The 14,353-nt window shown below is 58.4% G+C and overlaps 1 protein-coding gene across 5 annotated transcripts in view; it reads right to left on the bottom strand.

Moving 5' to 3' along the window:
- Positions 1 to 428: 428 nt before the first annotated feature.
- Positions 429 to 14,353, bottom strand: part of NOL4L (nucleolar protein 4 like) — a 64,159-nt gene continuing 50,234 nt past the window's right edge. For 3 of the 5 annotated variants that reach the window (XM_054081763.1, XM_054081766.1, XM_054081765.1), the window contains exons 3-8: positions 7,906 to 8,177; positions 7,022 to 7,207; positions 6,754 to 6,945; positions 6,544 to 6,666; positions 6,073 to 6,274; positions 429 to 3,583 (exon numbers count right to left, since the gene is read on the bottom strand). In XM_054081763.1, the coding sequence (XP_053937738.1) occupies positions 3,384 to 3,583; positions 6,073 to 6,274; positions 6,544 to 6,666; positions 6,754 to 6,945; positions 7,022 to 7,207; positions 7,906 to 8,177 (1,175 nt within the window). In that variant the 3' untranslated portion in view covers positions 429 to 3,383. The remainder of the gene's footprint in view (positions 3,584 to 6,072; positions 6,275 to 6,543; positions 6,667 to 6,753; positions 6,946 to 7,021; positions 7,208 to 7,905; positions 8,178 to 14,353) is intronic. The other 2 variants (XM_054081764.1, XM_009562711.2) reach the window with 2 other exon arrangements.

Below are 14,353 nucleotides of genomic sequence, written 5' to 3'. Positions count from 1 at the left end.
GTACAGGCGAAGAACTGAGCTCTGCAGCTCCGAAACGACCAAACGAAAGGTTCTAAAGCACCACTAAATTATATAAAAATCAGAGCATGGACGGATTGTAGTCGTTTGTTTTTTTTTTTTCCGGTGAAATTCTATGCTACCTTGTAAAAAGTCTTACAAAAAATTACAAATCAAAAGTATTCCAACCCTCTGAGTTCAAAGCAGCATTTTTTTTTTTTTCCATGAACTGGTACTAAACCCGGGGCCGCTGGTGGGAGGGAAGCGGCCCCTGGGATCGGGGAGGTACACGGTACATCTGCTTGCAATCCTGGGAACGGTCTCCCATGTAGGACATCACCCCAGGACCCGCACATCCAGTGCGAGGTGGGTGTGCTTAAAATTAAATTATATTAAATTAAAAAAAAAAAAAAGCTATTTTCTCAACCAGTGATTCACTTTTCAAAAAAAACAAAACCCAAGCACATCCAGAGCATTTGCTAACCCAGCCCTCTCCTTCCACCTCTCAGGAGATCTGGGAAGCCGGTGTATTCTGCTCCTGCTCATTCCTTCTTGTTGAGAACCCAGACTAGCGCTTCCTGACCCCGTCCTGCCTAGGGAGAGCACAGGAATGTGGCTGCGGATCAGTCCTGGAGCACATAGGAGCCGCAGCTGTGCATGGATCAGCTGGGGAGCGTGGAGGTGTCTGTGGAGCTCACTCCAAAGAAACGATGAAACTGCGGCTCACCAAGGAAAAAATAAAGGAAAAAAAAAAAAAGCGAATAGAAAGATCCCTGACAGAATTTGTAGTCAATCCCATTTGTTTCAGAACTTGTCACAGTTGTGGCTGTCACCGGGGCTTGGGAACTTGGAGGCTGCACCGTCCAGCGGCAAGGTCTGAATGTCCATCGGGGAGGACAGGGTGGGCTTTGGGCACCTTCCTATGCCCTGCGAGGCTCGTTGCCTCTTACAGCAGTTAAAGACGGGGTGAGAGCCACGCAACCTCACTGCACGCTGGGACATCCAGAGGTGATCCAGGAACGGCAGCGACAGCTGGTATCCATCCAACTACCCACACGCCGCAGCTGATGGTGAGCCAGCCGTAAGCCCTGGGCAACCTCGTTTTCCGTAAACTGGGTGGCAAACTTATGGCTAAACTTGATGGCCTCTGCCGGGGAGGGCGGCACTGACTCGGGGAGGGGGGGATATTGCAGTGAGAGGGAATGCTGGGATGGCGATTGTCTCTGCCTCGCCTTCCTTACCCGTCAGCCTTTCACAAGTGGCTGCGGTTGCCTGTTTTTGTCAAAGGTTTTGTTACTTCGTGATATTCACACAAAAATAAATATTTACATCAATTCCGAGGCTGGGAGGATGCAGTGGGAAAACCGGGTTGGGAAGTGCTGGGGATCGTGCGTGTCGGAACGCTGGCCTGGGGGAGGTGGCCGTGGGCAGGGAGGGGATGGGACCCTCAGCCCCAGGATGGCTGTGGCGTCCCCAGGTCCAGCATCGCCAGTGACGAGCAGCCGCCCCGGCTCTGCACAGACACCCAGGGCTTCAGTCCCTTTTCTCCAAGCGCTACGGGCAGTTGACTGTTGAGGGAGCACAGTCGATGCGGTGGCGAATCCCTTGTGCCGCTGCCTGGGCCCCAGAGTCGTGGCTTTTTCTGTACTGAGAGCAGGGCAGAGGGTTTGCTCGTCTTCCAGTGTGTGGGGAGTTTAATCAGGTATAAAAGCTACGGAGCAAACTGCCTGGACCTGCTCCCGGCTGGGACCAGCCACGGCCACGGAGCCCACGTCAGCGGCATCAGCCCCCATGGAGCAGCAGCCCTGGTCCGCAAGGCTGGAAGAGAAGAAAGAAGCTGGCTCCAAAGACAGAAAGGACCTCCCTTAACCCGCGCACACAGGGTTTTGCACCTATCGGATGTGGATCTCCTGCCCGGGCAGGGAGTGGGGTCCCCGCAGCTGGGCTCCGCTGCTCTCCGAGGCTCCGTTGCATTGCTTGGCTCCGCTCAGCACCCTCGTGCCCGAGCGCAGTCCCTGGGTTTAGCAGCACTGGTAGCAGGTATTGCACTGAGCAAAACGAAGTGCATGATCAGGGGTGGGGACAGTAACAGGGCAGAATGGACATCAGGCTACGGTCTTTCCACACTTTGGGAGTTGTGGGCTTGTTCCAGGACTGTGAGCAGGGAGGGGGAAGGATCCTGGGCCCCCGGAGGACTCTCTCAGTTCCGCTGCTGAATGCCGCCCGGCTCGCTCTTCTGCAAAGTGGTGAGTGGCTCGCTCTTCGGGCAGACCCGGCCTTTACTGCATCTATCCCGGATGGTTTATTCTGGTGCTGCCCCAGGGTTGGTTCCACATGGACTGGAGCACTCTGGGCGCAGTGGGGAGGGCAAGCTGCTGCCCAGCAGCAGGACCCTGGTGGATCCACTGGACCTGCCGGCTCGGTTCCAGCCTCCTCGGCGTGATCCACGCAGCTGCGACACTCACCGTCCCCCAGGACCAGCAGGGCCAGTCCTGGAAGAAGCCCACAATGGAGTGTGAGGTAGAGTACGGATGGTGACAGCAAGACAGTGTTTCTCAGGAACTTCCTTCCTTCCTTCTCTTATCTGCAATGACTTAAATGAGTGCGAGACATCCTTCTAGCCAGAGGTTTGCCGACCTTGCCGAGTCTCTGCGGGAGATTCAGCCCCCACTGCTGCTATGGGACCACTTAGAACGAAGGTCTAAGCAGGACGCTTGCTCGCTGCGTCGGTCAGGTGCCACCTCCACTCGCTGAAGGCCAAGCAGCCTCAGGATGGCAAACTCGCTCCCTGTGGGATAAGGGCTCCCAAAAGGAACAGGCAGAGGTGCCTGGCAATTAGTAGTGTAGTGATATGGAATGTGTTATTTCACAGGAACAAATTCCTTCTGATCAGACAGACAAAAAAACTGGCAATCTGTACAAACTCAAAAGAATCCATTTTCAGAAAAATAAATTACTAAGGGGAGAAGAGGGTTCATTTCTCAATAAATATGTGATTCAGCTCACCTAAGACTTGGAAATTATCTGGGGACAGGAATCTAACATTCGGGTCCACAAAGGTTATTCTAAATACATCTGCAGCCCCAAACCTCCCCAGGCTCCCTTCTGCCCTTCAAAGTCCCACATCCTCCCAAGCCGCAGGTTTGGCTTCTGCTTGGCTGGACGCGCGGGTGTTGGTACGGTTCAAAAACGTGTCCTTGTGCCTCAAGTCCCAGGTGCTTGGAGTGTAAAAGAAAACAGGTCTTTTGGATTCCACCTTCTAAAACTACATGTACCCGCCGCTTCACGGGAGGACGAGGGTGGTCCTGAGCAGGACACCGCCGAGAGCCTCTTTCTAGCAGGTATAAATTGTCTTCTCGACAGAGGAGCAATGCAGACACGGGGAGTCAGTTCTGCTGTAAAATGAGGTTTTCCAGTTCATCTGCAGATCGAAGCAGAAATGCTGCCGACTCTCGGTAGCCGGCAATCAGCTGCCGCACCGCACTGATCTCCGTGGGGCTGAGCTGGGCAGCCTGCATTCCCCTGCTGGTGCTGTTGGAGGGGGCCGTGTTGGAGGCCCCACCTTTCATGCTGAGATCGGTTGGACCTGTCAAAGAAAAGTGAGAGTTCAGGTGGAGCAGTTTTATCAGTGTCTGCGCTGCCCACGACGAGATCCCCAGTGGGAGCAGCTGCTCTCAGACCTCGCACTGCCAGGAAGGTCCCAGCAAAGTGGGCCCTGGACAATGTGAAAATGATAGAATCATAGAACCACAGAACCATGGAATGGTTTGGGCTGGAAAGGACCTCAGACCCCATCCAGTTCCACTCCCTGCCATGGGCAAGGACACCTCCCACTGGATCCCTCAAAGCCCCATCCAACCTGGCCTTGAACACCTCCAGGGATGGGGCAGCCAGAGCTTCTTGGGGTAGCCTGGGCCAGGGCCTCCCCAGTCTCATAGGAGAACATTTCTCCCTAAGCTCTCATCTCAATCTCCCCTCTTTCAGCTGAAAATCATTCCCCCTCGTCCTATCCCTGCCCTCCCTGATCAAGAGTCCCTCCCCAGCTTTCCTGGAGCTCCTTTCAGTACTGCAGGCTGATGGAGGGCTGAGCTCCTGCTGGGCAGCAGCAAGGACACCAAGGACACCAAGCAGGGACTGGGTGAAACCAAGATGGGGAGTTCAGCAGCCCCCAAGACCAGGTGGGTCCTGCTGATGGCAGGGAGGGGAGTGGATCACCCTACGTGGGAAGGAAGGCATCCAAGGCAAGCAATGCCGGAGCGGCAAATGCTGTGGGAGGAGTGGCACCAGCAGGGGACTCCTATGGCTGGCAGCTCAGCGCTGGGAAGGGGAAGAGGAGGAGGAGGCGGCTCTCATGCGAAAGCAATTTCACTGGACAGAAAAGGCAGCAGTAAACGGAGCTGGTTTCCCAGCTCACCAAAGGGGAAGGAGCTGGGAACGGGGATGTGGGTTTGAGCAAGGATCACCTTAGGTGGGGGATGGAGGGAGAAGACACTGCTGGGCAGCAAACCCCTGCAAGGTTTCAGCACATGGAGGGAGGAGAAGGCACAGCTCCTTGCCAGCACTACAGCAGCACGCTCTGACCTCTAAAGGACTGGAAAAGAGCTTGGACAAAGAGGAAAAACCTGTGGTGAAGTAGAGGTTGAAAACCTATTAGAAAGCAGCAAGGTGCTGCTGGGTGCTGCTGCCGTGTGCTACAGCAGGCCCGTCTGCTCCTCCAGGGAAGGTGCTCACTGGGACTACTCTGAGGTGTGTTCGCTACCCCACAGCAAAGAGCCATCACCCGTGGCCAGGATGGATGAAAGGAGGGTGCCCAGCAGCGTGGGGGCCAGGGGTGCCTGTGCTGCTCCGGAGGGAATCGTTGCTGCCTCTGCCACGGCTGCAAGGATTAGGTCCCAGCAGCTGGAGGCCGGGGCGGGATCTTTTTTCAGGGTTAAGAAGCATTAGGAAGGGATGATAAGAGTTAATCCCAGACAGGCATCTCTCAGGGCTCCGGAAATCACATCCTTCCAAATCCTTGCTCCCTGTCCGGGTGGGCAGGGGCAGGGCAGGAGCCCCAGGCACACTGGTGCAAGCAAAGGAAGCCCAGAGGTTGCCAAAGGCCTGGCTGATGACCAGCATGGGCTTCAGCCATCCGGCCACCACTGCTGGGAAGGTATAGCCAGAGGCTGCAGCCAGCGGGGAGCCTTTGTCTCATCACACATCTCTTTCACTCGGGTGCTAGGGAGTCCCCAGGTCCCCCGGCGCCTCTCTTCGTGCCTGCTTGGCCCTGGGCTACACCAGTCTGCTCACTTGCTCCTAATTCAGCTGATCTCCCAAGCCTTGCTCACACTCTCATTCTGCCGTCCTGCCTTGCAGCCACAGTGTTGTTTTCCTGTTTTTCTCACGCCCCTCGCCACCCTCCTGACTTGCAGCAAGAGCCATGCCCCGGAGACCCCATATGCCATCATCCCTGTCCCCATCCCTGTCCCTGTCTCCGAGAGCAGCCGATGCAGGCTGGGAAAGGAACGGCTCATACCAGCAATGAGATCCAGGCAGTGATAGGCGCCTGCTCCTGTTAATCATTAATAGCTGGTACAGATTCTCCTTTTTTCAAGTGACACTCCTTCCCTCCACCAGCACTACCCAGACTGTCCTTCCAAGTTCAGTTCAACAATTAACTGCCCACTGATGAGGCAGGCTGGGCAGCCAGTCAGAGGCCTCCATTGGCTGCTGGAGAAGAGGAGCTTTCAGAGCAGCTCTACACAGCAGTGGGTGAGATGCTGCTGTGACCAGGCCTGGCATGAGTCGTGGGAGCAGCCTTTGCCTCACCCCCAAGTGACTGGCGCAGCCGCACAGCTCAGTATTATAGAATCATGGAATCATAGAATCAGGGAATGGTTGGGTTGGAAGGGACCTCAAAGCCCATCCCGTTCCACCCCCTGTCATGGGCAGGGACGCTTCCCACTGGATCAAGTTGCTCCAAGCCCCATCCAGCCTGGCCTCAAACACCTCCAGGGAGCCCGGGCACGGGGCAGAGTTGATGTCTGTGTGAGTTCCCCGTGCTGCCGCAGGCCCGGTGCAGCATGCGGCCCTTACCGTTACTGTGGTTGCCTGTTTGGAGGGAGGCGGGTGGCTGCAGGCTGCCCCCCAGGGACCCGTAGCCACGGTAGCTGTAGTTCAGGCTTCCATTGATGTAGACCGGGTCTTGGGAGTAAGATGAAGCTGGCAGTGAGTAGGAGGAGTGGGTGATGGCTGTGGAGTCTCTGGAGTGCTGCTTGTCTAGAGCGATCGGTTCATCCTGAATGAGGGAAACAGATTTACTCCAGCGAGGAGCCCAGCTGTCCTCTGCATCCAGTGGGAAGGAGGGTGCAGGGATGCCTGGCCTCCCATGGCTGCAGTGTGGCCACCACAAGCCAGCATCCCTAACCCCACTGGCCTGGGTCTCAGGATGCACCACAATGCCCTGTTCTGTACCCTTCTGACTTTTAGAAAGGATTTCATAAATGCTTTGTCAAGTTGTTCAGAATCTCCTCTTATTTTCCCCACCCCCAGCCACCAGCACTGTACCTGGGAGGTCTGGTAGATCTCCAGCCGCATCCTCTTGGCTGCTTTCCGTGTTTCGCTCTCGCAGGCAGCAGCCAGGATGTTCTCTGCCATGGCTGAGGTGAGGTGTGGTGGCGTGGGCCTGGTCTGCAGAGACAGAAGCAGAGACGGTACTCAGGGACCTGCTGCTCCGGGAGTGGCAGGAAGCAGCAACGTGATGGGGCAGCCACTCACCATCTCCATCCCATTTTTCTTCATGCGGCGGCAGGACTTGAGGTAGGTGCGGATGCGCTTGCGTGCCCGCTCCTGGAACTCGGGGAACTGCCGGCTGCAGGACTCAATGATGGCTTGGATCTTCTCCTTGGGCTGCTTGGAGATGGGAACCATCCGGTCCAGGTTTTCATCCACAAAAAGGCGCACAAACATCTGCAAAGAAGACAGACGATGGGAACACCAAGATGGGAGGCAGGTGGGCTCACCCTCCCTGCAGAGCCCTCCTTACGTTGAAGGCCTTTAGCCTCTCCGGGTCCATCCCCTCCGAGTCATTTATCTTATCGTTGTCTTCATGGTCATCATGGTCATCATCATCTTCGTCAGCCGTGGGGGCCCTGCCGACAGTCAGGTCCTCGGGGCAGCCGCTGACCTCTGTCTTGATGGAGTCATAGCTGCCGGAGCTGTATGGAGGGGACTGAGAAGAGATGGGGGTTATCATGAGCAGCCCTTGCCTGCACATCCCAGCCCACCCTCGCAAGGAAAAAGCCATTTCTCCTTGGCTTATTGCTTCTGGCCTATCTAATGTCCCCTTGCATTCCAGGCAGAGGAATCCATCCATGGAGGAATCCTTCCTCTGACGGCCAGCTCCTGCTTGCTTGTGGCAGGGGGTGACACGGTGGACACAAGGGCCATGCGATGACTGGTGGGAGCCATGGCTCTTCCTGACCTTGCAGGACGTGCTGCCTGGACCCAGCAGGAATTGGCTCCTTGCAGGGCATGTGAGGTGAGCCCTCTGCAGAGCCCTGGCTCTGGGGCATGGAGGATGTTCCCTGCTTCTCCCAAACCTCCTCTCCCTGCCAACTGCTCGCTCCATGCCTGGGCCAGTTTCTGCTGAGCAGCAGCAGCCGGAGGCTGGAGCGCGGCCAGGCACAACCACTCTGCCGCAGCAGCGAGTGAGCACAGCGCTTGTCCCTCCTTCCCTCCCTACAAGGGAAGGGCTCCCAGCCCTGCCGTGCTTTCCTGGTGCAGGGACAGGAGCTGCATCCCAGCCTGGCTTTGGGTGCTTAACACATGCTCGGTCCCAACACACCATGCCCACAGCAGCTCCAGCTGGGACATGCAGCCGCCCTGCCTCACCAGCCCCGGTGGTGGCCCATGCGGCGTGAGCCGTACCTCTGCTGTGGTCTTCACCGCGTACTTGACCCGGCTGCGCAGCCCATCGGTGCTGCAGCCATCCGACTGGTAGGAAGGGGTGACGTGGGCAGGCGCCAGCTTGTCGCAGAGGTTGATGGGCTGGTCATCGGTGGAGGCGGTGAAGTCCATGGGGGCCGCGGTGCCATTCCCATTCATTTCGGGAAAGGCGCTGTCGCCCTGCGTGCTGCTAGAGGTGGAGGGGTTCAGGGTGGAGGAGCCATTCCCGCTGCAGCTCTCTGACGAGGAGTCATCTGCAAGGAAGGATGCGTGGTCACTCCCGTGGTGCTCTGGGCCCATGTGCCTGATGTGGGCAAGCAGCTCTGCTCATCACGGCACCAGCTTCCCCTGAGCTTGCCAGCAGGATCACCGGCAAGTGCAGCAGATGTGCCGCTGCTCTGAAACCCTCTGCCCGGTCAGGGCTGCTCTGGGCTCACTTGGTGGGTGAGTTGCCGCGGGCGTCACTGGCACACAGGCTCAGAAATGCAGCAGCTGGAGGGATGGACACCAGTGCCTGTAGCTGTAGGGCCATCGCACAGCTCTGCACCCTCGTCCCTCTGGACGCTGCTGTGCCAGGGCCACCTGTTCCTCGGGCAGGTGACAATCCCTGTGCCTCCGCCCGGGGCCACAGCACCTGGGCTTGAATAAGAACTTTGGAATTTGGTCCTTTTCGGTTTCTGTTTGCATTGCAGGGAGGAGAAAGGGGCATTGCCTTTCCCCGCCTGGTCCCTCACCTCCGAGCTCTTTAGGGCTGGGAGCGGTGGGAGGCGATGAGCTCCAGTGCCAACGGCTCAGGGACGCACTGCTCCGCAGCAGAGATGGCACATGAGGACAGACTCCCTTGCATGGGGAAACCTCGAGTTCCTGCCACCTGGAAGCAGCACTAGGAGCTTTGTTCAGAGCATGCATAGAGCCTGGCAAGGCTGCTCCCTATGCTGCTGCTGGGAGAGGACAGGGGCTGCATGGATGTCCCTCCTGACCCACTCCAAGCTCAAGCAACCTCCTATGCCCTGTGTGGACACTCCTGCTCCCCTGTTTCCACACGGCCCAGAGGCAGCTGCATGGCCAACCCTCTCCTTTGTCACCCAAGCAGGCAGAGCACACAGCCCAGGGCCCCGGCCATGGTGGTGCCACACACCCAGCACACAGCCCGGCTCCTGCTTTGTCCCGGTTACATTCACACTGTACCCCTGCCCATACATGGCTCCCACCACGCCAGCCTCCTGCCTCGTGCTGCTCTGAAGAAGAACCCAGCAGCAGCAGAGAGCCCAGCACTGCCGGCACCCAACCCTGCCAGCACCCAGCCGAAGAGCCGAGCCCGAGGCCAGACACGACATTTTCCAACCGCTAAGCCCATTTCCCTGCCCTCCCCCTCGCTGCAGTAAATCCTTTATTTCATTAGGTGCCTCCGCAAGAGGGAAAGGGCGAAGCACGTGGGGAGCCGCTTCCTGCGCGAGCGTGTGCCGGGCGGCGAACAAAGAAGCTGCCGGCAGCCACAAGCAGATGGCGGTCCCCGCGCCCGGCCAGCACTGCCGCAGGACAATGGGGTCGGTCCCGACACCACGGCGATGGCTCCCGGTGTATGGGTGCCAGGTCCAAAGGTGTGTGGGCGCGGGATGGCAGGACGGTGCCTGGATGCTTCCACCCTTCCTCCTCCTTCTCGCTCTGCCAGCATCCATAGGAAACTTTAATGAGAGGCTTGGCGAGGGCTCCTGTGACCCTGTGGCAGCCCAGGACTTTGTATTCCTTAAAAGAAACAGACTTGAGGACACTAAGGCACCTGAGCAGACTGTGGGAGCCATCCGGACCTGTCACAGCGTGTCCCCAGCCACCCCGCCATGGGCGCCAGCGCTCACTGCCCAGCCTCGCGCCTGCGCCAACACCGCTCCTGGCCCCACGAGCCCCCACATTAAAAGGTCCCCACTTGAGCTCCCCACTCAGCACAGCTCCCTCCCCCTCCTTTCCCTTGCACTGATCCACTTATTCGTCTGAGCGATGACCAGAGCTGACCTAATCCCTGGGGTGGTGTTTATGTGCCGGGCGCTGCGGGCCAGCGGCAGGCGTCACCCTCCCTAGCACGAGGCCGGCTGCAGGCAGCAGCCCCCACTCCCGCCTGGGGCCAAGAGCAGGCTCTGCGTGCCAGGGAGCCCAGCACCACTCTGGGGTGCCCTCCGAGCCATCCCCCAGGACTGGCTCTGCTCTCCGGTCCCCGTGCCGCAGTGACGGGGTTCTGGTGGGAGGCTGCATCCCGGACCATGGCAGTTGAGCATTGCTGCTGGCTCAGCCCAGCTCGCAGGGGGAGGATGTTGGGGCTCTGCCACCTCCTGCCCCCACGTCCCTCCTGTCCCAGGGCACCAGGGGCTGCTGCTCTCAGACCCCCACGGGTTCTGCTCTCCAGCTGGCTCAGCTCCCGCACCAGCTCTTTGCCCCACACGCCTTGCTGGGGTGTGTGGCCAGAGCCAACACCGGACTCTGTGCCCTCGGCGCGGGCGCAGGAGGGGCAGCGGGCAGGTGGCTGGGGGCGTGGGGGCCTCCCTGCCCGTGGGATGGCGGCCATCCTTCCCTCCCCCTGCTCCGCTCTGCGCGCCAGGCGAGACGGGGCTCCCAGAGGGAGGCTCCAGCCTCATCCAGCGATGCCTCTCGGAAGGATTAAGGAGAATTATTCCCATGCAAGGAGGTACACGCCACACGCCAGGCCCTGCTGTGAGCTCGGGCACAGCCACAGCAACAGCAACTGCCCCGCAGGGCCAACCAGCGCCCATCACACTGGCCAATGGCAAGGACCTCCTGTCAGCCCCTGGGGCGGTGGGCGACTGCCGGTAGGGCTGTCTGCACAGAGTGGGGGCTGGGGGCCTTCCATGGCACCAGGTAAGGAGAGCCTGGGAGAAGATTCTGCAGGTGCCATCACATCCCCAACCTGCCCTGGGCATCCCCGGTCTCCTTTGAGCACCCTCTGTCCTCCCTGAGTATCCCACTCTGCCTTTGTCCATTCACTTCCAGCCTCCTCATGGCCACCAGTTCTGCCCCTGGTCCTATGGCTCCCGTCCCCATTGGCAGCGCCAGTCCCACTCGGAAGGGTGCTGGGGGTGACATCTGGACCCCCCAACTTTTCAATGTCTCGTGTTTTCTTTTGGGTTGCATGAAACCCACACAGCAGCCACAAATCAAGTTTGTACCCAACTCTGCTGCATTTATGAACCCCCCGGTTGCCACAGCCAAAATCTTTGGAAAACAAAGAACCAGAAACCTGTCCAGGTGGAACCAGACATGAAATGGGAATCTAATGCAACAGACCAACCTGCTGCAAGAATAATTTAGTTGAAACCAAGGATGAAGTAAGTAAATAATGAAGGCTGGAAACCCACTGGCTATGGATAATGTTCTAATTTCTATGTTTTCCCAGGTTACGCTTTTCCCATCAGCTCTGCATACAAAGTGGTGGCTTCATCTTCATCTTGTGGGCAGAGAAAGAGCCACAAATTCAGACTGTCCATGTCCTTGGGTCCAAATAGGAATGGCTTTGGCCAGCTTAACAATGCAGATGGGATCAAGAGGGAGCTGTGCTACCCTGGTCGGTGAGGCTGGGGCAGGCTGGGGGCAGGTGCTGCTCTGCAGGCAGCTGCGCTGGGACATCTCCATCCCCAAGCAGCAGCTGGGCACTCTGCAGCTGAGCAGGGCTGGGGGAAGAGGGAGTGGGAGCCTTCTCATCTTGGGTGCCAGGACCAGGTTTAGGCTGCAATGGGATGCCATGGCTGTGTGGCCATGCTATCATGGAACCTCTGTTCTCTAAAACCCACCAAACTTAGAATCAGAGAATCACTTGGTTGAAAAAGACCTTTGAGATCATTGAGTCCAACCATCCCTGTCCACTACTAAACCAGATCCCTGAACACCTTATCTGCCCGTCTTTTAAATCCCTTCAGGGATGGTGCCTCCACCACTGCCCTGGACAGGCTCTGCCAGTGCCTGAGAACCCTTTCCATGAAGGAATATTTCCTGATAGCCAATCTAATCCTCCCCTGGTGCAACTTGAGGCCATTTCCTCTCATCTCATCACTTGTTACTTGGGAGAAGAGAGCAGCACCCACCTCACTACAACCTCCGGGAGCAATGAGGTCTCTCCTCAACCTCCTCTTCTCCAGGCTAAACTTCTGAGCCCAGGGAGGGTTCTGCAGGCCCCTAGTGAGTGCCCAAAGCAGCAGGCTCCGGCAGCAGCAGGCGAGCAGGGCCAGGCTGCGCGGCCATGAATATATTCATTATCAAGCAGCACGAGCCTGGAGAGCTCCCGGCTCACGGCTGGAGCTTGGCTGCACGAGGAGCCCCTCTAATGAGGATAATTGGGAGCCCCCCTGCTCCACCCCCGTGCCCTAATTGAAGCAGATGGAACTGTAAAAACAATGTCACTTCTAACCGGTTTGATCTTTCGGTTGGAAAACAGAATATTTCTTTCTCCTGTTTAAATCCCTTGGAGCCGGGGCTCCAGGGGCTGGAGGTGGAGGAGACTCCAGCCTCGCGCAGGGGATGCCGGCAAGGCTGGCAAGTGCGATGGAGGCTGCCAGCCCAACGGCCACCAGAACGCTGCCCTCCTCGGGCCCATCACTGAGGCCGGGTGAGCAGTGAGGCCAGCGAGGAGGCTGTGGAGAAGCCAACCCGCGCCTCTGCCGCAGCCTCTCCCCAGCAGCGCCGAGCCCGGGAGAGCAAGAAGCAAAATGGCTCCTTGGGCCGCGGTGCCGGGGGAGGAGTGGGATCAGTCACTTATTAAATGAATTAATCAGGGCTCAGCATTTTCATTTTGAAGAGGCTGCTGGATTATCCTTGATTTCTGTGGCGCTGGATTTGTGGAGATCAGGAGGGGAAGGGGCGATTTCCAACACCTGCTCCCCGGGAGATGCTACGGCGGGGAAGTGGTTGGGTTTAACGTCTCCGCCGGCGAAGGCCACCACGCCGCTCTGCGAAGGCAGAATTAAAGATGAATGGGGCAAATTGTTCCTCCTCCTGTCACATCTCCAGAGTGGAGACAAAACCTCTTTTGACTCAGAAAACAATGAGCTTATGTAAGAGCCAGCGGCCCACGGAAACCTCGCCGCAGCCCCGCACGGCGTGGAGGGCCAGGGGCCACCCGGCCCACGGCAGCAGCCCCCGGCAGCACCGGGATAGCAGGGCTTGGCTACCGCCCGCCCGCCTGCACAGCCTCGCATCCCACCAGCAACGCTTGCTGCCCCGGGACCGCCATGGAGCCATTGGCCGTGGCCCTGCCTGCCCACGGCCAGTGGGGTGCTGGCAGGGGATGATGCTCCCACTCGAGGCTCCCCATCACTACTGGGAAGGAACCATCCCGTTTCCACCCCACCAGGCACCAGCAAGAGCTGGAGCTGCACGCCCAGCCTGAGAGTGGCTGTCAGGAGGGCATGGAGCATCCCACCACTGCCAGAGCATCTCAACTGCCACCTGAGCATCTCACTGCCACTGGAGCATCCCACCACCACCCGCCTGCAACACCAGGCAGGAAGATGAAAAATGCCATAAATTATTCACTCAAAAAAGAGACAGGAAGGAGGAGGAAGGGATACTTATTACAAATTAGAGAGACCGAGTGGTAACGGGCGCCATGGTGGGTCATGGCTTGACTGCAGCACCACATTCATTAGGTACAAGCAAGTGGTGCCCTGGGGTTCCTGCACTCAGGACCAGGCAGTGAGTGGCAGGAGAGACCCTGGCCGGGCTGGCCCGGCAACGCTCATGTGGCCGGAGCGCAAAGCCGGTTTCCTCCAGGTCCTGCCCAGCTGACTGCCTCCAAGATGCACAGCGGTGGGGTTGGCCAGGGTCCAGTTAAGGCGCTCTACTTCCTGCCTTCTTTCCTTAACCCAAACCTCGTTATGTCCCAGACAAAGTGTCCCCCCTTCGCCCTCCCTCCCTGGTCCTTCAACCAGAGCCCTGGACGAGTCAGACATCTGGCACGGCTGGACACAATGCACGGCCGCAGGCAGGCTCGGCCAGACAAGGCAGCGCTGTGCAGCCAGCTCCCCCTCCCTCCACATGAAAGGTGCTCCCCAGTGCCGTCTCCCCGGACTCTGTTGCTTCCTCCAGCACCAGCACCTCACTGCTCCAGCCCTGTGACAGACATTTTCCCACGCACGGAAGCTCAGCGGTTCCCACTGCAGAAAGCAGCCTTGCCACAAGCACACGGTTTCACTCGGTTTTCCCTTCTCCTCCCAACCCCTGTCCCTCCCTCCACTGCTCCTCCGGCCACCTCACTGCTCAAGCCAGGAGCCAGCCTCACCGGAGGCAAGGAAGGAGTTGGTGCAGACCAAGCCTCTTCTTGTGCTGCCACTGCTGGCAGCCACCCGGATCCTGCCACAGGGAAGGGACACGGCCAGGCACTGCCTCTTCCCATGCCAAACAAACGGGTTTGGTGGCTTTGGGCAGGGTT

The sequence above is a fragment of the Cuculus canorus genome, chromosome 16 (assembly GCF_017976375.1).
Source record: "Cuculus canorus isolate bCucCan1 chromosome 16, bCucCan1.pri, whole genome shotgun sequence".
In the NCBI taxonomy this organism is placed as follows: Eukaryota; Metazoa; Chordata; class Aves; order Cuculiformes; family Cuculidae; genus Cuculus; species Cuculus canorus.
The sequence above is the reverse complement of the archived record's forward strand: the minus strand, read 5'-3'. Positions and strand labels throughout refer to the sequence as shown.